Below are 27,693 nucleotides of genomic sequence, written 5' to 3'. Positions count from 1 at the left end.
CAGGCTTTTCGAATACGAAGTGCCCTTGAGCACCGGTTTTCAAGTTGTTGTTATGGGGGACGTCCACAAGGGGGCAGCACTTCTTCAGCCGCAACTGGTTACTCGGGCAACCAGCGCCATAGAGAAAGTCTTGTTGCCTGGTTGTACCTTAGGGTGGAATGTGCCAGAAAAAACAGCTAAGGGCTGGTGCCTGGTTGCTGCTTCTGTCTTACCCTTCAGCCCCCAGGCAAATCCCAATCCCTGCTCACAGGGCAGCGCCGAAGGCGCTGTCGTTCGAAGGTGGGAGGATTCCGAGGAAGGAGGCTGCCGGTGGGAACCGACAATCAGAAGACTTCGAGACCAGGTGACTTTTCAGAGCGCTTCCAGATGGAGGGTCCGCCGGCCTTTGGGTGCACTCGGCTTGGTTGAGCTGCAGCACGGCCCACCTGGATCTGTAGGTCGTGGTCCCATCCCCAGGGAAGCTGGTACTGCAGGTGCAAGGGGGGCTCCTTTGCTCGCACATCCTACCCAGGTCCCTCAGCTCCGCCGCAGTCCAGACTTGGGACACAAGGCCGTTCACGTTCCAAGGATGTGACAGTAGCAGAAGTCACCGAGCCCTGTGGAGAATATGGATCGGACTTGTTTTCTTTTTAATTTTATTTTATATTGGAACAGAGTGGATTTACAGTGTTGTGCTTGTGTTGGCTGTTCAGCAACCTGATTCAGTTTTACGTATACAGATATCTATTCTTTTCTCATAGAGGTTATAACTGATTGGTGACTAGAGTTCCCTGTGCTAAGCAGTAGGTCCTGGGTAATTGTCGAGTTTCCATCGATTCGTGTGTATATAATCATCCCTCCCACTCTCCCTCCCTTCCCCCGCCGACCTTTCCCCTCTGGTAACCAGAAGTTCTTTTCTGAGTTTGTGAGTCTGTTGCTCTCTTGTTAATGAGTTCATGTGTATGGATTGCTAGATCCCACCCCTCTGTGATCTCACATGCTATGTGTCCTGTCCTCTCTGACGCCCTCCACTTCGTGTGATCCTCTCCCGTCCATGCAGGTTGCTGCAGAAGGCCTTATGTCACTGCGATCGTGGCGGAGTCGTATTCCGTCGTGTATATGTACCCCATCCTCTTCATTCGTGTCTCTGCTGTGGGACCTTTGGTTGCCTCCACGTCTTGGCTCCTGTTAATACTGCCGTAATGAACATGGGGTTGACGTGTCTTTTCGAATTGTGGGTTTTCTCTGCATAGAGGCCCAAGAGTGGGAGTGCCTGCTCATGGGGTAGCTGTAAGTTTTTTTTATCAAACCTCCATACTGTTCTCCCCCATTCCTGTTACCAATTTACCTTGACAAAACCAGCGCAGGTGGGTTCCCTTTTCTCCATGCCCTGTCCCTCCTTTCACGTTTGTAGACTTTTTGATGATGGCCCTTGTGACGGGGTGAGGTGATACCTCGTTTGGATTTTGATCTTCCTTTCTGTAATCACTGGCAATGTGGACCTCTTTCCATGTGGGTACAAAACAAAAGTAAAAAAACATTGTTTGTTAACTTTTCCTCTTGAAATGGCTTCTGGCAAGTTCTCGGTATTTTGAAATCTTTTTCGATTACATAGCCTAGGATGTTTCTTGAGTGTCGCTGTCATTTACAGCCCCTGCAGGCCGTTTGAATATTAAGTGCCCATAAGCACATATTTTGTTTTGTTTTTTTAACATTCTTACTGGAGTATAATTGTTTTACAGTGGTGTGTTAGTTTGTGTTGTATCACAAAGTGAATCAGCTATATGTATACCTATATCCCCATACCCCCTCCCTCCTTCGTCTCCCTTCGACCCCACCAAGTCACCCGTTGAGGTTTTCACAGAGCATAGAGCTGATCTCCCTGAAGTACCGGTTTTTAGGTTGTTATTCAAGGAGTTGTACACTAGGCGGCAGCACTTCTTCAGGCCCAACTGGTTACTGCGCAATCAGAGCCATAGAGAAAGTCGTGTTTCTAGGTTAGATATTACAATGGAATGTGCGAGAAGAAACAGCTAAGGTCTGGCGTCTCATTGCTTTTTCCCCCTTATCCTTCAGCCCCGGGAAAATCCAACCCCTGACCACACGGCAATGCTGAGGGTATTTTCGTATGTAGGTGGGGGGATTCCGAGGAAGGAGGCTGCTGCCGGGAACCCAACACCAGGAGACCTGGAGACCTGTTGACTTATCAAAGCTCTTACGGCCGTAAAGTCCACCAGGCTTTGGGTGCACTCGGCTTGGTTGAGCTGTATGACGGCCCACCTGGATCTGTAGGTCGTGGTCCCACTCTCCAGGGAAGCTGGCTTTGCAGGCGCAAGGGGGCTCATTTGCCGGCCCATCCTGCCCAGGTCCCTCAGCTCCGCTGCAGTCCAGCCTTGGGGCACAAGGCTGCTCAGGCTCCAGGGATGTGACACCAGCCCAAGTCACCGAGGCCTATGGGAAATATCTTTGGGGTTTCTTTCTTTTTTTTTTTTTTTTTTTTTTTTTTTTTTTTTTTTTTTTGCGGTACGCGGGTCTCTCACTGTTGTGGCCTCTCCCGTTGCGTGCGGAGCACAGGCTCCGGACGCGCAGGCTCAGTGACCGTGGCTCACGGGCCCAGCCGCTCCGCGGCACGTGGGATCCTCCTGGACCAGGGCACGAACCCGTGTCCCCTGCATCGGCAGGCGGACTCTCAACCACTGCGCCACCAGGGAAACCCTGGGGTTTCTTTCGTGTGTGTGTGTGTGTGTGTGTGTGTGTGTGTGTGTGTGTGTTCCCCCCACACATTGTTCTTTATCCATTCATCCGTTGGTGGACACTTAGGTTCCTTACATATCTTGGGTACTATAAGTGATGCTGCAGTAGATAAGCGGATGTATATACCTCTTTGAATTAGTATTTTCCTGTTTTGCAGATAAACACCTGGAAGCAGATTTAGTGAGTCCTATGTTAGTTGAATTTTTAAATTTTTTGAGGAACCTCCGTGTTTTCCGAAGTGGGTGCAAAAATTTACATTCCCAGCGATCGTCTACATGTGTTCCATTCTCATCCTCCCCAACAGATTTCTTTTGATAACGGCCACTATAACAGTTGTAAAGTGATATCTCATTACAGTCTTGTTTGTATTGGAAAATTTCACAGATTTTCCTGAGCACACTGTACCTGTTTTGGATGTATACTTCCTGTCATTATAAGCCCACTCTCATGCTGTTATATTCCAGACTCTCCACATCCTCCAAGCCTCTCAAATAATTCCTTTACTCTGTAGCGCTCAGGAAGTTTAATTGACTCTAATTAATTTAGAAGTGCATTTGGCGCTGAGGGGGGAGGCATTCAAAACTGTTAGCTGCCTAAATCGCTGCGCACCTCGGTCAAGGAGCAAAAAAGCACAGGCTTCAGTTTTCCCATACTTACAGTGGGGTGGAGAGCAAGGGGTGTGGTTCAACTTCGCTGGCGGAACTACCAGATTCGTCAAAACGTCGCAAAATTTCCCAGCCTCGCCTGGCCGGTTTTTCCTGCACCTGCGCAGAATCCGCCTCTGGCCTGCGCTTGGGAATTCCCTTCCGTCCCCTCGAAGACTCGGCGCTCCTCCGTGGTCCGTCTGCCTTTCTTTCGTTTTAGGCGTCGACGCAGGCGAGCCTGTCGAGCGCCGAGCAGTCGATGGAGATGGTGTCCGCGACCGCTTGAGGGGACGTGGAGGCCCCGAGCTCGGGTCGGAGAACTGGACAGGCGTTCGCGGATGTGGGACCGGGAAAGGTACACAGGGCTGGGCGTGCCTGCGGGGCTCTTGTCAGAAACCGGGCGGGCGGGCCGTGCGGGCGTGGGATCCGTGTGTGGTGGGTGCTGGGGCTGTCGGGCCGCGCGTCTCGCTCGTGTGCCCGGAGTGTTTTTCCTCTGTGGTTGCTTGGGGTTGTGTGAGCTCTGTAGCGTTATGCGGCTGGCGCGGCGGGGTACTGTGTCTCCCAGGAGCGTTTTGGGGGTCTTCTTTGGAGGTTTAGGCGTTTGGGTTCGGGGTTTATGTGGTGCCTATGTGAAGTTGTCGTGTGTGCTTTGTGGGGATGACCGTTTTCACCCACCTCACTGTGGGTGCGGTGATGCGGCGCGTGCATGTCACGGTGAGTTACGTGGAGGGTGGTCGGGCGGCCGGGGGAATGTGTGGTGGCTGCGGCGTGTGGCCGGCAGCGCTCACGCTGGACGTGGAGTTGCAGGAGATGTGGGTTTTATTTGGACTTCGGACGTGATTTAGGGTGTGAGGGTCTCGCATATGTTGTGGACGTGGGGCCTGGCTTGGTGGTTTGTGGTGGGTATTTGGTTATATGATTGTAGGGTTCGTCCGTTCGTTCATTTATTCACCCTTGGAGCGTTGTTGAGATTCTCGGTGGTTTGTGCCCGGCACTGACCCGGGGTGTGTGGTGTTGGGAACGAGGACGTGGCTTCTGCACTCAAACTGCTTACAGGCTGTTGGATTAAGTCGCTTTGTGTACCCGTGATTACAAATTGAGATAAATGCTATGAGAAGAGGTGCAGGGCTGCCCGATGGGAGAATGCGTCAAGCAAGACATTCTCGAGGAAGTGAGGGTGTCTTGAGATGCGGGAAGTGTTGTGTTGGTAGCCTGAGTGCGTGGGAAGGAAGGGGCCTCGGGTGAACCACTGGCTGGGAGGGGCCGGGAGCTGCTCTTTCAGCGACCGTCTGGGAAAAGGGGCTGAGATCTGAATGTATGTAGTCATTGGGCTTTTTAGTTAGAGGAAGAAGACAGGGACCTCGTGTTTCATTTGTGTATTTCTGCGTCACTGCCACTCTTCAGCTTTGAGGGCTAGGCACTTCGTCCTCCGTGGCCCTGTTAGCAGGTCCATCCACAGCTCAAAGCTGAGGATCACACATTCCCCCTCACTCTGTACTGTGGTTTGTGGCCTCAGGTTCCTGGGGAGAAATTTCTCTGCTTTTGTGGATTGGTTTTGTCTGCGTTTCCCTATGGCTTTGCATCTTTCTGAAGTGACATTGGAAGTGACTTTGCCGTGGCCAGGTAAAACTTAAAATGTAACTTACTAAGCCCTGAATTGTATAAGCATCAGCTTCTTTCATTTTTGAAGCAGTGAGAACGTTAGGCTTGCTAGTTTATAAAGTCTAGTAAGTTTATTGGAGAAAAAGTACCCTATAAACGTAAGACACAGAATAGACTTTTCTTTTTGATTACTAGGTTTCTAATGCTCCTCCTTAGACTGAAGCTGGGATTTTGTTTGATTTGGTTTGGTTTCATTTTGAGGGCAGACGCTATCCCTTTTACATCAGTGCCTTTTTGACAGAGGTGCAAGAGCTCCATATATATAGAGTCAAATAAAAATTTGTGCTTGTTGATAACTATTTCAGGCATTTGCCCAGTAGCTAAAGTGGAATATAGATTATGAAGCTGGATCATTGGAATGAATGTTAGTGAATTGCCTTGGTATTGTGTTTACTGTTGAAGTTGTGTTTTCCTTTCTTATCTTCAAGAATCTGTGCTTTCCCTTTCACTGAGTTGCCATCATCCAGTGATGTTCTCACATGTTAGAAAGTTTTGTGTTTTGGTCTAAGGATTCGAGAAAGCAGTTTGTGTTCTCAGACTTGCAATGAAAAATGTGAAGTACCTTTCCTGAACTGTAAAAAGAACAAGGAGAATTCTCAATTGCTGCTAATTTGCCTGAATTGGTTCCCCGTGCCCCCTCGCTTCTTTCCTTTCTTAGGACTCCTACTCCAGAGAGGATACCTCATCCAGGGCCGTGATGCCACTTCCCCATCACCTGTGTGCTGCTTGGTTAAGCTAATGCTGCGGATGCCTTGTCTCTTGTGGAGGAATCAAGCTGACTCGTGGCATGAGGACCGTGCCTCGCGGGGGCTGAGAGTGACACTGCCATGGCTTCTCTGGATGACCCAGGGGAAGTGAGAGAGGGCTTCCTCTGCCCTCTGTGCCTGAAGGACCTGCAGTCTTTCTATCAGCTGCAGTCACATTATGAGGAGGAGCACTCCGGGGAAGACCGTGATGTCAAAGGGCAAATTAAAAGTAAGAGGCAGGGATTTTCTGCTTATCTCATTTTGTCACTGGGAGCTTTAACTCGTGGGATGGTTTTCATCAGCTACCATGTTGCCACTGTAATATGATAAACAGTACGAAATTAATAATAATAGAGAACATATTTCTAGTGCTTTCCATGTGCCAGGCATTATTCAGAATCTTCCAATGTATTAATTTAATTCTCACGATAACTATGTGACTATGAGCCCCATCTTATTGATGAGGATACCAGACACAGATTAGACAGAGATAACTTGCCTGAAGCTGCAAAGTGAGGTAGAGCCCGGCTTTGAACCTAGTAAGTGTAATTACTGTCCTCTGCTGTCTCTTGCTAGAATGTTTGAATTACCTAACTGCCAGCCTAAGAGGGTTTGGGGTGGAATTCCTTTGCTTTGCTCTGTAAGTGGAGGCACACTGTGCACCCATTTACCTGTCACAGATTCAGGCCTTCCTACCATCCTTACTTCTTCAGCTAGACCTTGTCCTCTTCAGCACAGGAAAAGGAAGATTATGGTTGAAATATAAGGAGTTAAACCCAAAAAGTTCAAACTTGGTTTTTGAGCTTCCAAGGACTCTCAGGTCCTGGAGGGTTGCAGAAAGAATTTTTCAAAGTAATTTTTGCTATACAGATTATTCATTTCCTGGACTTTAGATTCTAACCCCTAAGTATCATGCTGGTGCTCTGGAATTCACTTTCCTAGTGATTCAGTTAATAGCTGGCCACATTTCTGATGGCAGTGAGATTAAAAAGGTCTATTGCTGTATTCACAATTCTTTGTTGGGTGGGAGAGAAAGGAATGATACATGTATTTCTAAGTGGACTCTGGCCTCCACGCATGTGAGTCACATGCCCCTTGTAATAAAAGTCTCACTCTATGTCTCACTTTTCAGTTCAGAAAAAGAGAGTTGTTGAAAATATTAACATTTATAACTTCTGTCAAAAATATGATATAGTCAAACATTTTCAAAATCCTGAAGGCTGCAATGGACTAGGTGGCTTCTGGCTATAGAGGCTAGAGCAGTGTCATAACTCTGAGGAGACAAAAAAGAAAAAAAAAGAGGAATGTATGTTCTTTCACATACATTGTTATTTCATTTGACTCTCCCAAGAACCCTGCAGGAAGGTATTGGTCTCATTTTATAGAGAAAAAGTGAGGCTCAGAGATGTGGAGGGACTTATCCAAGGTCAGGTAGGAATTGACAGAGGTAGGCCTTGACCCCATGTCGTCCATCACCTCTAAGCCTAACGCTGCTCTTTGCACGTGGCATCACTGATGAGGTGAGGCCCTGTATTCCAGTCACGGCATGCACTGCACCTGGAAAACTAGCAAACAAAGGAACTGATTGCCTAAGTGTCCTTTGGGTAGCTGAAGGGCCTCCATGATTTTCAGTGAGCATCTAGTCTTAGTGCCAGCTCACCTGAGTCATATACCGTGATATCACTAAAACTTTGATGCCGGTGAGTGGAGAGGTTAGAGAATGTCCTCACATTCCTGTGATGACTGCCTTTATATTAGGGGGAAAATGTGTAAGATTATCGAGGGAATAACAGAGAGAGGACCTTCTGCTGCTGACTGAAACAGAGTGAGGGTTGATCCTGAGTACTAGCCGGAGAGAGACCGGGAGTTATCAAATTTAGTTTCTCTTTTCTGTCAGTGTCTGTTTTCTCTCTGCTTTTCTGTTTCTGCCTCCTTTGAGAGACAGTCAATTTCCTGCTGCTTTGGCTGTGAGGGGGAGACAGGCAAAATGAATAAGGCACCTAGATTTTAGTCCCCTTTTCTTTCATGTAGCTCATAATCACAAAACATTTGCAAGAAGTCAAGACTTGGGCTTTCTTTTCACTAATGAAAAGGAGAAACATGGTACTGAGTTGAAGAAATGCTTTGGGCCGATCAGATACTGGAAACAACTTCTTCAGGTGGAGTTCTTCCCTCCTACCTCTGCTTCCTTTACTTGGCTTGTTGTGGGCTCTTGGAAAACCTGGGACTGGAAAGAACTCTCAAAGATGATGTTAGTTAGCTAAGGGGCTGGGCTGCAAGCACTAAAGCCTACTTTTATTAGGAAGGGCATTTCTAATTCTCTGTTTAGTGTCCGTTAACATGGAAGGCTGCAAGAAGGACCTTCTTTGGTTGGCTCAAGCTTTGATTCTAACTCTAGCATAATCTCTTAAAACTAGCCTCACTGGCCCTGACAAGGGCAGGTTATGGGCTGCTTTTTCTCCTAACTCACAGTATCTCACATCAGCGGGAAACTATTTATGTAGATAGCCCGTTGTCTTCCTGGTGCCTTCACTAGGCTTACTTTATTGCTACCTTCTGCTATAAAAAAGCCATCCAAACCTTTCAGGAAGGATTCAGTGTCTAGTCCATTTTGTGTCTAGGACATTTGCGTTATGTGAGATGCATTTTTTTTTTAACAAAGCCTTTTCAGGACACAAGGGCTGTCAGTTGAATTTAACTTTCCTCATTCTCTCTGTACCTCTTAATCAGTCTCTTTTTTAGGAAGCTTGAAATCTGGGAGACACTCCGGTGTTCATTAAGATTCTGATTCCGTTTGTCTTGCTGGAATTTGGGAGGCAAGACCCAAGGCTAGGGAATGACTTACCGGGGGATAGACTATACTATCCATAATGTTCTTGGGACTCCCCTGGTGGCGCAGCGTTTAAGAATCCACCTGCCAATGCAGGGGACACGGGTTTGAGCCCTGGTCCGGGAAGATCCCACATGCGGCGGAGCAACTAAGCCCGAGCGCCACAATTACTGAGCCTGAGCTCTAGAGCCTGCAAGCCACAACTGCTGAGCCTGTGTGCCTAGAGTCGGTGCTCTGCAACAAGAGAAGCCACCACAATAAGAAGCCCACCTACCGCAATGAAGAATAGCCCTAGCTCGCCGCAACTAGAGAAAGCCCTAGCGCAGCAATGAAGACCCAATGCAGCCAAATAATAAATAAATAAATAAATAAATAATGTCCTCATATTCCTGCTATTTAGCTCTCTCTCTTTACCTGTCGAGCTCTTGACTTGGCATTTTTGTCCTCATAGAAGCACATAGTTCCTCTTGTGTACTTCCTTGGTCCCGAGCTGTTACAGTCCTTGAAATTCTTTAATTTTGTCTGAAGTAGTCTCTTTTATCTTTCATGGCCCTAGGATTTTAGACTAGAGTTAATTATAATAATACTGCTGACATCACAGTCTGCAGCTTTCTTATGGGACCCCAGACCCAAGAGTTCCCTTCCATACTACATACTACATATCTAAAGTACAGATCTTTTTTTTTTTGTGGTACACGGGCCTCTCACTGCTGTGGCCTCTCCCATTGCGGAGCGCAGGCTCCGGACGCGCAGGCTCAGCGGCCATGGCTCACGGGCCCAGCCACTCCGCGGCATGTGGGATCCTCCCAGACCGAGGCACGAACCCGTGTCCCCTGCATCGGCAGGCGGACTCCCAACCACTGCGCCACCAGGGTAGCCCTAAAGTACAGATCTTTGAATTCAAGAATCTCTACTTCAGAACTGATTTACTGATAGGGTTTGCTGATGTTCCTCAGCCTGCAGTTGAGTCTCTCCTTAACTTTATAATTGATTTAAGCAACAAGATCCCTGTAATGTATGTGGGCTGGAGGATGGAATTGGACCAGTAAATGGGATTGTGACAGTAATTCTAGAAGTTTTCCTCCTTCCCTCATACTACTTATGTGCTCAGGAAATGAAAGAACCCTGATACAGGAGAAGTTGTGAAATGCATTTGGGACCCTGTTGATAGGTGAAATCTAAGTGCTCTTCCTATAGGACCTTGACTCTCTACTGGGTTATCTTCGTGGATTCATATGGTGTTTGTTCCATTTTTCAAGGTCTTGTCCAGAAGGCTAGGAAAGCAAAGAACAGGCTGTTGAAACGAGAAGGAGATGACCGAGCTGAATCAGGGACCCAAGGATATGAGTCTTTCAGCTATGGAGGGGTTGATCCCTACATGTGGGAACCCCAGGAGCTTGGTAAGAAATTCTTTTCATTCGTTCATTCATTCAGTAAATCAGAATGGTTGTAAGCTTTTCTGGGACCTTGTGTTCTAGTGGGGGGAGAAAATGGACAAGAATGAGCAGGGCCTCTGCTTTGTGTTAGGCACTGCGTTAAATGCTTTACTTGTGGACTCTCGTTTAATCCTCACTGAACTCCATGAGGACCTCCCAGGGTCAGACAGCTAGGAAACTGCAGAACTGGGGTAGGAATCCAGGTCTCTGACATCAGCCCAGGTGCAGTCCATTGACTGGGCTGTCTCTTCTTGTGTAGACATTGTTTACCTGCCTCCTGAGAAGCACTGGTTCATGCAACTTAATTTTCTGAAGCATGTAATTGTGGTATCATCTACTTACTTTCAAAATTACCATCTTTTCGGGGTGATGAAAATGTTCTAAAATTTATTTTGGTGATGGTTGCACAACCCTGTCAATATACTAAAAACCATTGAATTTGTATGCTTTAAATGGTGAATTGTATGTATTTGAATGATAACTCAGTAAAGCTTTTAGCAAAAAGATCATGCCACATGGAGTTGAACTAGCTAATCTTACATGTCCTTTAACTGTTGAATGATAGTGATCATTAATATAGTGTTTTCTATCCATGCGATGGGTAAATAATGATTCTTTTGTCGTAGTTTATTATACTTTGTTTTGTTTTGGGGCCGCTCTGCATGGCACTTGGGATCTTAGTTCCCCAACCAGGGATCGAACCCGCGCCCCGTGCATTGGAGGTACGGAGTCTTAACCATTGGACTGCCAGGGAAGTCCCATAGTGCTTTATTATACTTTGATACTCATTATCTTACTCACCTTCCACAAAAGCCTTGTGAGGTAGAAAGGGTAGTGATGCTCATTCCATTTATAGATCTGAAAACAGCCTCTAAGAAGGGAAGTGATATTTACCCTGGGGTCATCTACCAAATAGTGCTGCTGCAGGATGTGTCTTTTATTTTATTTTTTAAATAAATTTATTTTATTTACTTTTATTTTTGGCTGTGTTGGGTCTTCGTTGCTGCACACAGGCTTTCCTTAGTTGCGGCGAGCGGGGCTACTCTTCCTTGTGCGTGGGCTTCTCATTGCGGTGGCTTCTTGTTGTGGAGCGTGGGCTCTAGACGGGCGGGCTTCAGGAGAAGTGGCACACGGGCTCAGTAGTTGTGGCTCGCGGGCTCTAGAGCATAGCCTCGGTAGTTGTGGCGTACGGGCTTAGTTGCTCCGCAGAATGTGGAATCTTCCCAGGCCAGAGATCGAACCCGTGTCCCCTGCCTTGGCAGGCCTATTCTTAACCACTGCACCACCAGGGAATCCCAGAATGTGTCTTTTTGGAAGAGGAAAGTCCTAGAATTACACTATCCAGTATGATAGCTACTAACTATATGTGGCTATTTAAATTTAAATAAATTAAAGTTAAATAAAATTAAAAGTCAGTTCCACAACCACACATTAGCCACATTTTAAGTGCTCAGTCTCCATGTGTGGCTAGGGGCTACCATGTTGGAGAATGGAAACATTTTATTTTCATTATGGCAGGAGAAAAATGGCTTAAAAATAAGATTATACGCGTATATTTATTAGTTACATATGAAAGACAATTAGAAACATGAAGGAGACTTTTTAAGCATATGAATTATTAGCTTTTTGATAGCTTATTTCATGATTGCCAGTGTTAAATTATCAAGGTGATTTACTGATTAACTTGCCTGTTTCAGCAGCTGAAGGAAGTCACAAATTACAGAAGGTCAAGTGAATGGCAAATTTTAAAAGTTAATGTGTATTGTCAGTCCTAAAAATTCGAAACTAAAATTTAATTAGGTGTTAAAGTTGATTAGGGAAGAAGAAAAGCGTGGATGGTTAAGAGTGTAGCGTAAAATCTAGATATGGCGAAGCAGCGGTCCCCAACCTTTTTGGCAACAGGGACTGGTTTCGAGGAAGACAGTTTTTCCATGGACAGGGGTGGAGGGTGGATGGTTCAGGCGGTAATGGGAGCGATGGGGAGCGATGGGGAGCTGCAGATGAAGCTTTGCTCAATCTCTTGCCTTCCACTCACCTCCTGCTGTGTGGCATGGGTTGGGGACCCCTGTGGTAAAGTACCTAAATGAATAGGCCATCATTGGGTGGAAGAAATGAACTGAGTGCTGGGAGGGTTGGGGGGCAGGGCGGGCTTTCAGAAGAGGTGAGATTGAGCAGGTTATATTTCAGATGCACTGAGACAACAGGCTACTTGGTTCCATTTGTGTGAGGAGGTTTGTCCTGGGTCTTGGCTGCTGGACTGAGAAGTTACCAGTTTAACTAGCCCCCTCCAAGGGCATCTATTAACGTTTACATTTTGGGGGCTATTTTGAGAAGGATTGTTTTTATTCTGATGAAAAACCATATTGTACCAGCTTTGAAAAGTACAGGAAAGTATGAGATGTTTAAAAATAGCCCATAATGTTGCTGCCTTTTTATTTAACAAAAATTCACGTGCCAGGCAGTATTCTAAGGATTTTATAAATTTTAACTTCTTTAGTCCTGATAACAGCCCTGTGGAGTAGGTACTACTGTTTTCCCCATTTTATAACTGAGTACTCCGAGTTACAGAGAGGTTAAGGAACTTGTCCAAGGTCACCCTGTGTGGCAGAATTGAAACTTGAGCACAGGATGGCTCCAGAGTTCAGCCTCTGTCCTTAAGGTCTTTCCTATCATACTTTGTGTCCCCACGGTGACCATAGTTAACATTTTAGCAAATTTTCTTCCATTTGCTTTTCTAGTTTTTTAATTTTTAGTAAGACTCTAATGGACTACCCTGGCGGTCCAGTGGTTAAGACTCCACGCACCCAACATAGGAGGCCCAGGTTCAATCCCTGGTTGGGGAACTAAGATCCCACATGCTGCACGGTGTGGCCGATAGATAGATAGATAAATAAATAAATAGATAAATATAATAAAATCCTAGAATGTTTGAAATTCAAGGTAGAGAGGCTCCTTCAGGGAAACGACAAGTCGTTTATGTCACCACCTCCCCTTCTAGGTGCTGTGAGAAGCCATCTTTCCGACTTCAAAAAACACCGAGCTGCCAGAATTGACCACTATGTCGTTGAAGTCAATAAATTAATAATCAGGTTAGAGAAGGTAAATTCTTTTGTTTTAAAACACTTTTTTTCTGAAAGTATCAATCTTCTGGGGGGAGAATTACGTTTCTGTAGCATGCGTCTTGTATATTGTGTATGTCCGATGCTGGCAAGGAAGCGCCCCACCTAGAGCTGTGCTGAGGACGCGGTGGGTGGTTCTAGCCTGGGCTGGCTTTACTGAAGGTAGTGGCCCAGGTTGATGGGCCACATATCTGGCTTCCCTTTTTCTTCCTATGAAGCCCACTTGGCTGCTGGACAGCCTTCCTGCCTTTAGATCCCTTCCTCGTTTGGGTGTCCCAGGGACAATCATGAAGTGAGGCATAGTGTGTGATACCATGTGATGGCAAACAGAGAGGCTAGTAACCAGGCGTGTGAGGAGTACCCTGCCAGGGCCAGTGTGCAGCGTGGGAACCTCTCGTCCTGTGGTTGGTTTAAGAGTGTGTCTTCAATACCACGATCACTCTGTTTACTTTAACCCTGGAAATGCTTGTTGTGTATAAGCTGGGTTGTGTGGTGGGCGTGGTAGCAACTACACGGGTTCAGTTCTTTATGTGTACTTCATGGGGCAGAAATATGTGACCACTTTCATTGTCCAGGAGGACTTTGGCGAATCGGGGGGTCCTGCTGCTTTCAGTAGCCACCCCACCGTGCTCTTCCCTACCCCTCGTTATTGCTTAAGCGGATAACTGACAATAAAGACATTGGAATGGGTCATGCGAAGGGAGGTACCTTCTGGATGCAAAGCTAATATTCTATCCCCCACAAAGTTGTTTTTGTGACATTTTGGGGTTGGAGACGATAGATAAGACTTGAGCAATGCTGGTGTGCTCACTCCCACTTGATGCCTCTGCCTGTAGAAAGTGTATACACCACCAGATTAACTCCTTCTGGCACTTTTTTCTCCTTGTCAGCTCACTGCATTTGACAGAACAAATACTGAGTCTGCGAAGATCCGAGGTAACTTTGCTCACATTCCTTCTATTATTTATCTTTCTTCTTGACCAGATCATCTTTTTAAAATGGCCTACATTTATGTTTGTTTGGTTTTTGTTTTGTTCTTCCCAAAGCAATAGAAAAGTCCGTGGTGCCTTGGGTCAACGACCAGGATGTCCCCTTCTGTCCAGACTGTGGGAATAAGTTCAGCATCCGCAACCGACGCCACCACTGCCGCCTCTGTGGGTCTATTATGTGCAAGAAGTGTATGGAGCTCATCAGCCTTCCCTTGGCAAGTAGGTGATGGGGAGGCGGGACCTGGACCCTGATATCCTTTTGAGACTAACTTGTTTACTAATTACCACTGGGTGATTTGGGGGACTTTTTTTTTAAATTAATGGCCCATGGGATCTTCATTCATTTACTTGTTTATTCCTTGAAGCCCATTACAGCCTAGGCCGTGTGTTAGGGACCAGTGATTCAATGGTCTGTAACAGAGGTTGGCAAACTTTCCCCATAAAAGATCAGGTAGTAAATATTTCAGGCTTTGTGGGCCACATACGGTCTCTGTCACATTTCTTCTTCTGTTTTAAACAACCTTTTTGAAGTGTAAAAACCATATGTAGCTTGAGGACCATACAGAAACAGGCTGGACTTGGCGTGCAGGTTGTTGTTTGCCCACGTCTGGTCTGTAAGCATCATCCATTCCTTCAGGGAGTCCAGCATCCAGCAGGGGAGACACACTCACAAACAAGTGCTTTATAGAGACAAGTATGAGAGAAGTTGTGTCAGGCACATGGGAGAGTTGACAGAATCTTTTTTTAAAAAAATAAATTTATTTATTTATTTATTTTTGGCTGTGTTGGGTCTTCATTGCTGCCAGCGGGCTTTCTCCAATTGCGGCAAGCGGGGGCTTCTCTTCGTTGTGGTGCGCAGGCTTTTTTCATTATGGTGACTTCTCTTGTTAGGGAGCATGGGCTCTAGGCGCGTGGGCTTCAGTAGTTCTGATGAACGGGGTCAGTAGTTCTGGCTCGTGGGCTCTAAAGTGCAGGCTCAATAGTTGTGGTTCACGGGCTTAGTTGCCCCGCGGCATGTGGGATCTTCCCGGACCAGGGCTTGAACCTGTATCCCCTGTATTGGCAGGTGGGTTCTTAACCACTGCCCCACCAGGGAAGTCTTGAGTTGATGGAATCTTTGTCAGCTCTGCTTGAAGTGGCAGGTGAGGCTTTGAGAGGAGACTGTAGGAGATGGTCTTGAAAAATGAGCAGCGGGCTAGTCCTTTCCTTTGAGCAGAGTCACAGACAGCTCAGTGTCATATAGAACAGGCTGTAATGTCGTAATATGAGAGCACTGAGTGCTGCTGAGGCCGCTGCAGAGGCTGAAGAAGAGTGAGAGTGTGGGTGCTCGGGGTCAGGAGGTGACGTTTGAGAGGAGCCTTGAAACACAACTGGGACTGCAGAGAGGTGGGGTAGGCAGGCATCCTGGGGAGAGTGAAGAGCTGGTGCACAGGTGTGGGATGTGGAAAGGCCCAGGGAAGGTTAGTAGATGAGCAGGTACAGTAGTTGGGGGTGTGAAACACTTCTTGAGAATGCGGGAATGAGGCTGTAAAGGTTAGGTGGAACCCAGTGGTCCCAATGGTCCAGAACTTTGAATCTCAGCTGGTTAAACGTTGCTAACAATGATCTCATGGGGTTTTGGCTAATTCTGGGACTTTTGGGGGTGATTTTGCAACCCTGGGGAGTTCTGCTGACTCTGCATGTACCGTTGGCTGCAGGATGTCTGGATAACATGGGACAGAAGCAGATGCTTCCTCTGTTGAGCTCTGATGTCCAGCGGGCTCGCATTACCTTGATACTTCCCCTTTCTCCCCGAGGCGACTCCCTGTCTTACCTGAGACTCCATAAGCTGTGTTTTGGGGACACTCTTCACCTTCCTTCTTTTGGGCTAATTAACTGACATTTACTGGGCAGCTGCTATGAGGTGGCCCTGTTGGAAAAAATATAGGGATGCAGCTATGAATTAAGACAGTTTCTACCCTCAGAATCACAGATTCCTAGGGCAGCTCTGGGGTGTACATAGAGCTATCACAGGGAAAAGTGGGAAGTGCTCCATGAGGGGCAACGTGGTAGAAACTGATAGAAAGGCAGATTGTTTTTGCCTCAGGGAATGGGGTGGGGGGGGGCTTCCGGGAGGATGTGCCATTTGAGCTGAGCTTCGGAAGGGGTAGGAGTCGGGCGTTTGGGCGTGGGGGAAGGCCGTGGAGGGTAGCCCAGGGAGAGCCTGGGTTGTGTCTCAGGCATGGGGCAGATGGAGCAGGGCAGTAGGTGGTGAGGCCAGGTTAAGGATGGGCTTCAGAGCCTCAAGGACAGAGTGTCCTAGGCTGCCTGGCTCTTTGGTGGCTGCACCGGGCGTCCATCCCACCTCAGAGCCTGAGCCCGGGAAGGCAGGGGTGTGGGTGCTTCTCGCCTGTAGGCAGAGCCTGCTCTCGTGCCATCCCCACCGTTGGACTCCACTGCTGTCGTCGCTGGTGGGATGATTGGAGGCTGCGGGCTCACTGCTGCCTGTCCTGTGTTGTGCTTTACAGACAAGCTCACCAGTGCCAGCAAGGACTCCCTGAGCCCTCATACCAGCCCCAGCCAGTCACCCAACAGTGTCCACGGCTCCCGCCGGGCTAGTATCAGCAGCGTGAGCAGTGTGAGCTCTGTCCTGGACGAGAAGGATGACGACCGGATCCGCTGCTGTACACACTGCAAGGACACGCTACTCAAGAGAGAGCAGCAGATCGATGAGAAGGAGCACACCCCTGACATCGTGAAGCTCTACGAGGTGACTCGTGTGTGGCCTTGAGTCTGATTCGAGAGGTTTGGCTGTTGGTTATACACATGCCTGCAGATTTTGGAGAAGGCTTTGGGAAGTCATTCCTTTGAATCATTTTTAGTTTCTGCCAGAGGGCACTAGTAGGGCCCTGGGTGAGTCAGAGTCACTGGGTATGTTGCAACAAACTTGTTCCCTCGCCCTTCCATGCCCACTTGGCAGCGGGGGGGTTAGGGGCTTCTCTGGCCCAGGGGCAAGAGGGGGAAGGGTGGTTGCCATGCGGTGTGGACAAGTTCTGTGGGTGGGCAGGAGCTGGAGCTGGTGGTGAAGAGTGGGCTGGGAGAGTCCTGCCACACTCACTTGGGAGTTTGAGAAACTGCCCAGAGACTTAGAGCTTCCTCTTTTAAGTCCATTCAAATGCCTCAGCTCTCATTACCACCAGCAACCCTGGAATGCCTTCAGTAGATGGTGCTTTAAAGGAGCAGAGTGTGGTGCCAGAAGCTGGGATTTAGAGTCAGACTGGGTGTGAGCCTGGCTCGGCCTCCTAATGGCCAGCTGAGGCCTGCAGGATGAGAAGGATGAGCAGGTGGGGGCTGGGCAGGGAGGTGGTAGGAAATGGGGAGGAGGAAACTAGCCCGGGCATCGGAAGCAGTTTGTGCAAGACTGAACAGAAGAGAGGTGTGTTCTTTTTTTCTTTTTTAAAATAGATTTTATTTTTTTATTTTTTTATTTTTGGCTGTGTTGGGCTTCATTGCTGTGCATGGGCTTTCTCTAGTTGCAGCTAGCAGAGGTTATTCTTCATTGTGGTGCGCGGGCTTCTCACTGTGGTGGCTTCTCTTGTTGCGGAGCACGGGCTCTTGGCGTGCGGGCTTCAGTAGTTGTGGCACATGGGCTTCAGTAGTTGTGGCACATGGGCTTCAGTAGTTGTGGCTCGCAGGCTCTAGAGCTCAGGCTCAGTAGTTGTGGCACACGGGCTTAGTTGCTCCGCGGCATGTGGAATCTTCCTGGGCCAGGGCTCCAACCCACGTCCCCTGCATTGACAGGCGGATTCTTAACCACTGCACCACCAGGGAAGCCCCAAGGAGGGATGTGTTTTGGTCTAATGATGACTGAATGGTCACTGGTAGCAGTTCTGCAGGTCACAGTGGCTATATTTCTGAAACCACCATGAAAATACTGAGGCTGCTAGAAATGGTGTTAGTTAAACCCTTGGTGAGCTGCAGATGTAGCCATTGTCCATCCTTTATATGGAGCTCATGATATGATAACTCATTTTTGTAAATAGCTGCCGTGCTTTTGGCTTCCTTCTTTTTTGAAGTGAGCCCTGGCAGTGCCTTGTGCTGGTATCTGGCGTCACCTGGCAGATAAAGGATATAGCAACTAATTTCTTTTCTCTACCTTGGTAAACTCAGATGGCTTGTGTCCTGGAAGGCCTTGCTCCTCTCAGAAACATCCGGTCAAAAGTTCATCCTCGGGCATCCCTGGTGGCAAAGTGGTTAAGAATCCGCCTGCCAGTGCAGGGGACACGGGTGCAAACCCTGGTCTGGGAAGATTCCCACATGCCACGGAGTAACTAAGCCCGTGCGCCATAACTACTGAGCCTGTGCTCTAGAGCCCGCGTGCCACAACTACTGAGCCCACGCGCCTAGAGCCTGTGCTCCTCAACAAGAGAAGCCACTGCAATGAGAAGCCTGCGCACCACAACGAAGAGTAGCCCCCGCTCGCCGCAACCAGAGAAAGCCCGCGCGCAGCAACAAAGACCCAACACAGCCAAAAATGAATAAATTTATTAAAAAAAAAAAAAAGTTCACCCTCGCTTTCTTTCCTTCCTGCAAGGTTTTCTTGTAGAGTAGGTCTAAATCAGGAAATTGATAGCAACAAACAAAACAACAGAACTAAAAACCACTCTTTGCACTTTTTTCATTTTATAAAAGTGCACATTTTAAATACATCTCTGTTGATTCAGCATAACCTCTGGGTAGGCTTTTCTGTACCTTGAGAGCACAACTCACCTCTTCTTTTTTGTTCTTAGAAATTACGACTTTGCATGGAGAAAGTTGACCAAAAAGCTCCTGAATACATCAGGATGGCAGCGTCATTAAAGTAAGCTATTCCTGTCTGTTTTACTAATTTAGTGGTGACTGTTTTCTGGCATTGTGGGTCAATTCTTCAGTAGGTGAAAATGAAATTCCTAACTCTGCCCAGGCTTTTCTTCTGCCACCGACTGCAGAGAACCTTCATCATATCTGTATTTCTTTGGGGTGCATGTTACAGTCCTGTGTAGTCATGTTCAGTCATGTGACCCCAACTTTCCTGATTGAGCGGGTTTAGCAAGGGCCTTGGACGATAGGCACCACTGCCAAGTGCAGCATCTGGTGGTGAGCAAGGGCACTATGCCTCATGCTGGTGCCTGGGTAGATGCCACTTCAGGGTGACATTGAGGTGTCAGGGCTGAGAGCAGACATTTCCTTTAGGTCAGGGGTTGGCTGACTTCGGCCCTCGGGGCACATCTAGTGTGCCGTCTCTTCTTTTAAAATTAAGATTTAATTCACACGCCGTAAAATTCACCCATTTAAAGTGTACAGTTCAGTGGTTTTGGTACAACCATCACATCACATTTAGTACAACATTCACAAAATTGTACATCCATCAGCACTGTCTTAATTCTGAAACACTTTCATCATCCTAGTAAGAAACCCCATAGCCATTAGCAGTCCCTGCTCCTTCTCCCTTTCTCTGGAAACCACTAGTCTGCTTTCTGTCTATGGATTTGCCTAGTTTGGATATTTCATGTAAATAGAATCATAGATATATGATCTTTTTGTGTGTGTGTGTGGTACGCGGGCCTCTCACTGCTGTGGCCTCTCCCGTTGCGGAGCACAGGCTCCGGACGCGCAGGCTCAGCGGCCGTGGCTCACGGGCCCAGCCGCTCTGCGGCATGTGGGATCTTCCCGGACCGGGGCACGAACCCGCGTCCCCTGCATCGGCAGGCGGACTCTCAACCACCACGCCACCAGGGAAGCCCAATATATGATCTTTTGTGTCTGGCTTTTTTCACATAATGTAAAGTTTTCAAGATTCATCCCTGTTGTGGCATGTGTCAGTGCATCATTTCTTTTGTATGAAGGCACTGTGTGGGTAGACCACAGTTTGTTTATCCATTAGTCCCTTAGTGAACATGTCGGTTTTTCCACTTTGGGCTTGGGAATAATGCGTCTATGAATATTCATGTATAGGTGTTTTGTGGACATATATTTTTATTTCTCTTGGGTATATACCTAGGAATGGCGTTCTTGGGTCATATGGTAACTCTGTGTTTAACTTTCTGAGGGGTTGCCAGACAGTTTTCCAAAATGACTGCGCCATTTCACAGTCCCATCAGCAGTGTATGAGGCTTTCAACTTCTCCACATTCTTGCCCACACTTATTATGGTCACTTGTTTTTTATAAATAAAATGTTACTGGGACACAGCCATGCCTGTTTGTTTGATTACTGTAGCTGATTTTGCACTACAGCAGCAGAGTTGAATAGTTGCCACAGAGAACTGTATGGGCCTCCGTAGCCACAGGGGAGCTACCATTGCTGAGCATGGTTCCAGGTGTCTAACTCTTACGCCTCCAGAGACCAGTTCTGAAGTGCTTTAAGTAAGTGCCTTTCAGTCTGTCACTCATTCACTCAGTGGATATTTATCAAGCACGAGTTACGTGCCAAGTGCTGTTCTGGGTGCTGGGGCTGCAGCAATGGACAGTGAAGACAGCTTCATTATCGTGGGAGTGCAGACCGTAACCAAGTGAGCAAGTAACGCACATGATAATAATGCCAGGCATGATAGGTGCTCCGAGGAGAATACAGTTGGTTGATGTGACTGAGACCAGGGCAGTGATTTCAGATTTGGGCCAACCGTGTTATTTTTCACATGACTTGGCTGTATCAAGACAAAGTGCAAGTCTTCTTAGTTCTGATCTGATGTTCTTTCTGCAAACTGTGCAGTTAGAGATGATGAAACAACTTTATTGAACCTGCAGATTATAGCACACACCAAGATTTTTCCAGCTAGGGCTGCCTTATAGATGGAAAATAGGTTCTTTCTGCTTATTTAACTTAAATTGTTGCTGCCTCAGGAAGAGAGTTGAGTGGCCATTGTTGGGGCTGGATTAATAGCTTGGAGATCATTTGAAATGTTTCTCTGCACAGTAAACATTGTTTAAGCTTGTCCCATGTGCCAGTTACTAGGGGTATAAAAATGAAAAGCCGTAATCACTGCACTTGGAGTTCAGCAGCCTGGTGGGAATGGCAGACTCGTAAAGGAACAATTCTGAGACCACATGATAACCGTTGCTGTTCCTCTGAGACTGGGGTTAAGCCACCTCTGGCCTCCCCTGATGTCCCCTCCTCCACCCTGGCAGAGTTACTCCCTCTCACCTTTCTTGAGTTGGGGTCCAGGTGTTTTTCTCACACAGGGAGCAATTGTTCGTGAGACCCAGGAGCATGGGGCAACTGACAGTGCCACGTGGGCCACGGCTTAGATTCCTTGGCCAGCTTTCCTATCATTCCTCTGCTCCCTGGGTAGTCTTTGAGTGAGAAAAGAAAGTGCCTTCTCCTCTTATGTGGTCTAACCAACTCATTTAGTAAACCACTTCATCCATCTTACTCGATGCACTGAAGTTCTTCAGGGAAAGTAGGCTGGAGTAGATTCAGTCACATTTATTTTGGCAATGAGCTTAGGAGCTGGTCCTCAAAGACCGCGGCACTAGTGTGTCCCTATGGTGTCTGCAAATTAAAAGCAGTTTCTAGTTGATTAGCACTTATATTTTGAAAAGGAATGAGCACTGCAATATATACAAGAGTCTGAGATGCTATTTGGAGAGAATTAACTGTTTACCCCTCTGTGAGTCCTTTTACACCACACTGTCTATTCAGTGTGATGACACTTAGATCAAACATCTCTGTGATTTCTCCCTAGTGCTGGAGAGACAACCTACAGTCTGGAACATGCCAGTGACCTTCGAGTGGAAGTGCAGAAAGTATATGAGCTAATAGATGCTTTAAGGTAAGGTCTGTTAGGTGATGTCTTACGTGCTGCCTTGAGTGGAGGAGGTGCTGTGTTAATGAGTGGTGGGCGGCCAACAGACCTGAGCTTACCCAGTCCTGCTGATAGTGGGAGTGTGTGAGGAGGAGGCTGAGGGAGTTGCCAGCTCGGGCACTCAGTGCATCTCACTAACTTTCGGTTAAGGATTTCTACTCTTCATTATTATTAAAGGAATAGGAGCTGATTGACACCAGCTGTGTGCCAGTCACTGACTACTTCCACACAGAGTAGCTCCTTTATTATACCGCAGTTACCCCGTGAGGTAGAGATTAACATTCCCACTTTATAGGTGAGAGAATGCACTACAGCTAGAAGAAGTGCTGGAGCCCAGATGGAAACCCAGATTCTTTTCTTCAAGTTGACTGCTGCCTTGTGGTTTTTTTGGCCACGCTGTGCAGCCTGTGGGATCTTAGTTCCCCAACCAGGGATCAAACCCAGGCCCGTGGCAGTGAAAGCGCCGAGTCTTAACCACTGGACCACCAGGGGAGTCCCAGCCACTGCTTTTTAACTGTGGATTGGCTGTTGGGGTTACATCAGCCCTTTGCAGTGTGGGACGTACTGTGACTGAGAACAGAGATGCAGAACCCTTGTGCATCCGTACGTGCAGGACTAGCTACATGATTTTAGGGTCTGCTGCAAAATGAAAATTCAGGTCCGTTGTTCAAAATTAAGGATTGTAACACAGTGATAGCAGCATATGAAACCAAGCACAGGGCCCTTCTGCTGTGCTGGTCACTCACCCACGACACTGGCCCTGCACCAGTGGTCAGTGCCTCAATGGCTGAGTGTTTGTCGTTCACCCTGTGCTTGTTTGGGGCCTTGGGTACAGCCAAAGGGTAAGAAATGGGCTTTGCCTGCAAGGACATTTCAGTGGAGTCTCTAACCCATTTCTCTACACATGTTGCTGGCATGCAAGCCTGGTGACTCGGGACTTTTCACCCATGTTTCTGAGGCTGGCAGTGCCTGTGTGTTTGTTCCAATTCAGTAAGAAGATCTTAACCTTAGACCTGAAGCAGGACCCTCCACCACATCCAAACACTTTACGGCTGCAGAGGATGATCAGATACTCAGCTACGCTTTTTGTGCAGGTAAAGCCATCCTGCGGTGGCAGAAACACCACGCTCGCCTCCCCTGCTCTTCTACCAACTCTGAAGGCGGACTGAGCCAATGGCTTGTGTATTTTCTGTTTGTACATTTATTACTTTTTAAGGTTATAAATGTGTCAGCCACATCTAGAGAAAAATCTGGATGTCAAAGAAAAGTAAATATTCCTTTTAGTCCTGTGTGCTTAACACCATCCTGCCTCATTTTGATATATTTTCTTTTTTATTCCATTTGCACTGGTTATATAAAGTAGTTATATATGCCACTTATAGTAACTTATAGTTATATAAGTAGCATATTTGCAAGTTTAGGCCTTCTTATTGCTGCATTTTATATCATAAGCACTTGTGTTTTTTTGGCGGCGCCACACAGCATGCAGGATTTCTAGTTCCCCGACCAGGGATCGAACCCGTGCCCTCCGCAGTGGAAACACCAAGTCTTAACGACTGGAGTGCCAGGGAAGTCCCATAAGAACTTTTTTATGCAGTCCTCAAACAGCTCGTGTTTGAATGACTACAGAATAGTGCTCTGTGTACACCATCCTTTAACTATTCCCCTTTCACTGGGCATTTGATAGATTCCCATTTTTTGCTGTTGAGGATTGCCTGATGGACATACTTGCACGTAGCATTTCCTCCTTGGGATAAGCCCCTATGGGACTCTTCCTGGGCCATTGGTTTGGAGGAAACAGGTGATTATTCAAGGGTGCACTAGACCTAGGTGGTTGGATCTAAGTTGTTTCTACCTCAGAAAGCCCTTGTGAGAGTCACAGTCAATCGCCTGTGGGGCTCCTGACAGAGATCTAAGCGTCTTGTTGGGTTAGTTTCCCAACATCGTAATGCAGAAAATGAGGCCCTTCCTGCTTTTGATTAGTGGCTGTATTCCACAGTCGTTTGATGAGTGCCTGCTGAGTCCCAGGCAGTGTTCTAGGTGCTGGGTATCCAGCCATGAGTAAAGACAGACATTCCTGTTCTCATAAAGCTTTTATTCTAGAGAGGGGAATAGATAAGAAACAACTAAAAAATATAGCTTAAGAGGGTGGAGAGTGCCGTGGAGAAATGTAAAGAGCGTGGGGTTGGAGCTCGGATGGAGGCTTACGGATGTAGACAGGGAGGGCAGGCAAAGGCCCACTGAGAGCGCAAATAACCGGGATGTCTGGTGTTGATCATGTCATCCGGAAAAGGCTGGCCCATTTGGAAGTTGGCTCTGGTCCGATTTCAGCATTAGGTCCTTCCCTGCTCTGCTCGTTAACGTGATTGTCCGAGAGTGGGGTAGCTTAGCTTAAGTGGGCTCTCACTAGAGGGCTTCAGGTTCACTTTTTCCCTCAAAGGGTTTAAGTGTAAAATTACCTGTGACCCCCTACAGGAAAAGTTGCTTGGTTTGATGTCACTGCCAACTAAAGAACAGTTTGAGGAACTGAAAGAGAAAAGGAAGCAGGAAGTGGAGAGGAAGAAGATCCTGGAGAGACGGGTGAGTGAAGCTCGGGGATGCTGGCATCTGGCTTCTTCTCTGCGGCTCCCTTGAGCGCAGAGGCCTCCTCAGGCTCCCAGGAGGTCCTGTGAGGTTGTCGTTAAGTCAGAACCTCTCACTGTCTCTAGTTCTGTTTCTGGCCTCTCTCATCTTCAGAAGTCAGAGTAATTATTTTTCTCTCCAGGTCTTATTTTTCTTTCAGAGGTTCTGCTGATTTTCTCCTGTCCAGAATACCATAGAGACTGGCAGTCCTCGCCCGGTACAGGCTGCAGAGGACCCAGACACCAGGGAGTTCTTTGTAGAACACTTTGGAATATGCAATATTAAACAGAATAATATGTGTATTCAAGATTGTGTGAGGTTCTAGTGTAGATGAGTGGTAATAGACCTCAGAGATTTAAGACAAGTGCACGGCCAGTGAATCTAAGATTGAGAAAAGCTTATCCGTTAACTTACTGTTATTTGTTATTTTAATTTTGAAAATCAAGGTTTGTCCCTCCTTCCCTTCTGATAAAAAAGCCTGGTTTGATTTTAGCAGTTGGATATCGTAGTCCTGAGGTGGAGAATTGGATTCTCACTGACACAGGGATAGCAGAACCGCAGAGGGTGGCTGGCGGTGTGGCTGTTGGCCTGGTGACCATGTTTCTTCTCTTTGGATTTGGTGTCTCCCCAGGCTACCCTGGAATCCCAGCAAAGGCTTGAGGAAAGGCGCAGTGACCTGGTGTCTCATGCGACCAACGGGGAGGTGGTGTCCCTTTGCGGGGGCCCTGCCCCGTTGAGAAAGGCTGAGGGCTGGCTCCCGCTCTCGGGAGGTCAGGGGCAGATCGAAGACTCGGACCCACTCCTCCAGCAGATCCACAACATCACATCCTTTATCAGGCAGGCTAAGGCCGCGGGCCGGATGGATGAAGTGCGTACGCTGCAGGAGAACCTGCGCCAACTGCAGGACGAGTATGACCAGCAGCAGACAGAGAAGGCCATTGAGCTGTCCCGGAGGCAGGCCGAGGAGGAGGACCTGCAGCGGGAACAGCTGCAGATGCTGAGGGAACGCGAGCGGGAACGAGAACGGGAGCAGTTCCAGGCGGCACCTCTGCACACGCGGACTCGGTCCCTGGACTTCCGAGAAATCAGGCCTTTTCAGCTGGAGCCAGGCAGAGAGCCTCGCAACCACCTTGCTCATGCCTTGGATCTGGGCTGTTTCCCGGCTCAGAGCAGTGCGGCACCCAAGACCCCTTCACCCAGCTCAGCTCTCGAGCCCATCAGAGTGTGGTCTGGGCCCCCAGCCCTTGGCCAGGAATTCTTCCCCCAGAGCACCACGTCGCAGCACAATGAGGTGCCCTCCCTAAATCCCTTTGACGAGGAAGACCTCTCCAGCCCTGTAGCAGAGGGCACGGCCAGCCCTCCTGCTGCAGAGCCTTCCCTCGGCCCTCCAGCCTGTGTCCTCAAGGAGTACAATCCTTTTGAGGAAGAGGAGGCAGAGGAGGCGGTGGCAGGGAACCCCTTCACTAGCCCAGACAGCCCAGCCCCCAACCCCTTTGACGAGGAAGACGGTCCTCCCCATCAGAGACCCTCAGGCCCTCCTGTTCCTAGCAACCCCTTCGAGGAGGCCCCCTGTACTAACCCCTTCGAGGTGGACAGTGAGAGCGGGCAGGAGGGCGAGGAGCCCATAGAGGAGGAGCTCCTTCTCCAGCAGATTGACAACATCAAGGCATACATCTTCGATGCCAAGCAGTGCGGCCGCCTGGACGAGGTGGAGGTGCTGACGGAGAACCTGAGGGAGCTGAAGCACACCCTGGCCAAACAGAAGGGGGGCGCCGACTGAGCGTGGTGGGCAGGGCGCCTCCGGGGCCTGGCAGGAGCCAGGGGAGCAGGAGGGAGGGCTGCTGGGGTTGATGGAGAAGGAAGAAGGGTGAGATTTAAGCTGCACGCAGGTTGAGGGGGGAGGAATCTGCTGTTACGTGCTGTGCGCTTGGAGCTTTTTCCATGATAGCTGAATAATAAAATGGGAACTAGAACAGGAAGAATCAGCATGCATTTGCTGTTTTTTCCTGTTTGTTTTTTCGTTTTTTTTTATATATATATAAAATTGGATTTTCCCTTTAGAAGGGAATTTAAAACTTCACTGCCGAGATATAACTAAGAGCAGTTCTGTTGGGCCCTGGGCAGAAATGGCTACTGTGTATCTTTTGCACCCATTTGCTCCTGCCTAGTGTTTGGTCAATATGCAGTATTATAGGGCAGCCTTATATAGGGCCCTTCCTTTAGCCAAGACAGACAAGATAGAGTCCTGTAAATTTTACTCGGCTCTGGAGGAAGTCTGTCCCCATTAGGGTATTATGTTCCTTTTACCTGGGACTTCCATTGCCCTACTGGACACATTCTGCCTCTGCAATGGGAGGGGGGAGGTTTTGCTATGGAGGCAATAGTTTAGACGCAGGAAAGCCCAGCACCTCTTCTTAAGAGTGGGTAATGGTGGTGAGGAAACAGACTCACCAGAGTCTGTTTCCCTCTTTGACTTCTTGTTTGTCTCTTTCAGGAAGTTAAACTCCCAGTGCAGGGGTGTCACTGTGAGTCTGATCATGAGCTTTTTACAAAACAGGACTGGGTAACGTTTTGGTTGATGGAGGTCGTATAATTTGGGAGAAGAATCTGTATCCAGGTGTGGCTCTGTGGAACTGAATGACCGCTGGGACAATTGTCTGTCCCCAGGGAAAGCTTCCTCTAGAGCTTTGGCAAAATAACTCTGAGCTGGGCTTTTTCAGACTTTTTCATAGTTTAGGAATTGGTGACCAGGAAGCTCTCGTGGAACATTGTCAGAAGAGTTAAAGCTCCCCTGAGTCAGAAGGTCAGTTAAAATAACCTACGAGGCTAGTTGATGAGCCGTCTTCCCTTTTGGTTCATCTTGTGCTGATCGTGGGCACTGGTGAGATATTTTTTTACCAATGTTTAGTATTAAGAAACTGAAGTGGGGAATTCCCTGATGGTTCAGTGGTTAGGACTCAGCGCTTTCATTGCTGAGGGCATGGCTTCAATCCCTGATCAGGGAACTAAGATCCTGCACAGTGTGCCGCATGGCTGGGAAAAAAGAAAAAAAGAAACTGAAATGTTTGAAAGAGGCACAACCCAGGGTCAT

General features: G+C 47.9%; 1 protein-coding gene and 1 long non-coding RNA gene across 4 annotated transcripts; one reads left to right on the top strand and one right to left on the bottom strand.

The window, feature by feature from the left end:
* Positions 1-294: 294 nt before the first annotated feature.
* Positions 295-3,513, bottom strand: LOC136794907 (uncharacterized). Of its 2 annotated transcripts, none has more exons than XR_010842371.1 (3): positions 3,391-3,513; positions 1,328-1,483; positions 295-596 (listed from the first exon to the last, which is right to left on the bottom strand). It is a non-coding gene; the product is annotated as an uncharacterized lncRNA (long non-coding RNA). The 2 variants fall into 2 exon arrangements; XR_010842372.1 differs by lacking the exon at positions 295-596 and adding an exon at positions 996-1,173.
* Positions 3,514-3,541: 28 nt separating this feature from the next.
* On the top strand, positions 3,542-26,594 carry RBSN (rabenosyn, RAB effector). Of its 2 annotated transcripts, none has more exons than XM_059076863.2 (12): positions 3,542-3,732; positions 5,698-6,014; positions 9,875-10,015; positions 13,050-13,150; positions 14,061-14,106; positions 14,217-14,378; positions 16,667-16,908; positions 18,929-18,999; positions 21,861-21,947; positions 22,972-23,074; positions 24,456-24,560; positions 25,234-26,594. In XM_059076863.2, the coding sequence occupies exons 2-12, from the start codon at positions 5,867-5,869 to the stop codon at positions 26,380-26,382; spliced, it is 2,355 nt and encodes a 784-aa protein (XP_058932846.1). In that variant the 5' UTR covers positions 3,542-3,732; positions 5,698-5,866; the 3' UTR covers positions 26,383-26,594. The 2 variants fall into 2 exon arrangements, with proteins under 2 accessions (XP_058932846.1, XP_058932847.1); XM_059076864.2 differs by lacking the exon at positions 3,542-3,732 and adding an exon at positions 4,094-4,276.
* The last annotated feature ends 1,099 nt before the right edge of the window (positions 26,595-27,693 follow it).

Source organism: Kogia breviceps, chromosome 10, assembly GCF_026419965.1.
Source record: "Kogia breviceps isolate mKogBre1 chromosome 10, mKogBre1 haplotype 1, whole genome shotgun sequence".
Lineage (NCBI taxonomy): Eukaryota > Metazoa > Chordata > Mammalia > Artiodactyla > Physeteridae > Kogia > Kogia breviceps.
This window is presented reverse-complemented; position numbering and strand designations above follow the sequence as displayed.

Bases quoted from the DNA above. Each gene is read 5' to 3' on its own strand.
- RBSN (XM_059076863.2), top strand. From the start codon at position 5,867: ATGGCTTCTCTGGATGACCCAGGGGAAGTGAGAGAGGGCTTCCTCTGC. The intron at 14,107-14,216 runs GTAACTTTGCTC...TTCTTCCCAAAG, and splicing joins TGAGTCTGCGAAGATCCGAG to CAATAGAAAAGTCCGTGGTG. The intron at 21,948-22,971 runs GTAAGGTCTGTT...GTTCCAATTCAG, and splicing joins GAGCTAATAGATGCTTTAAG to TAAGAAGATCTTAACCTTAG.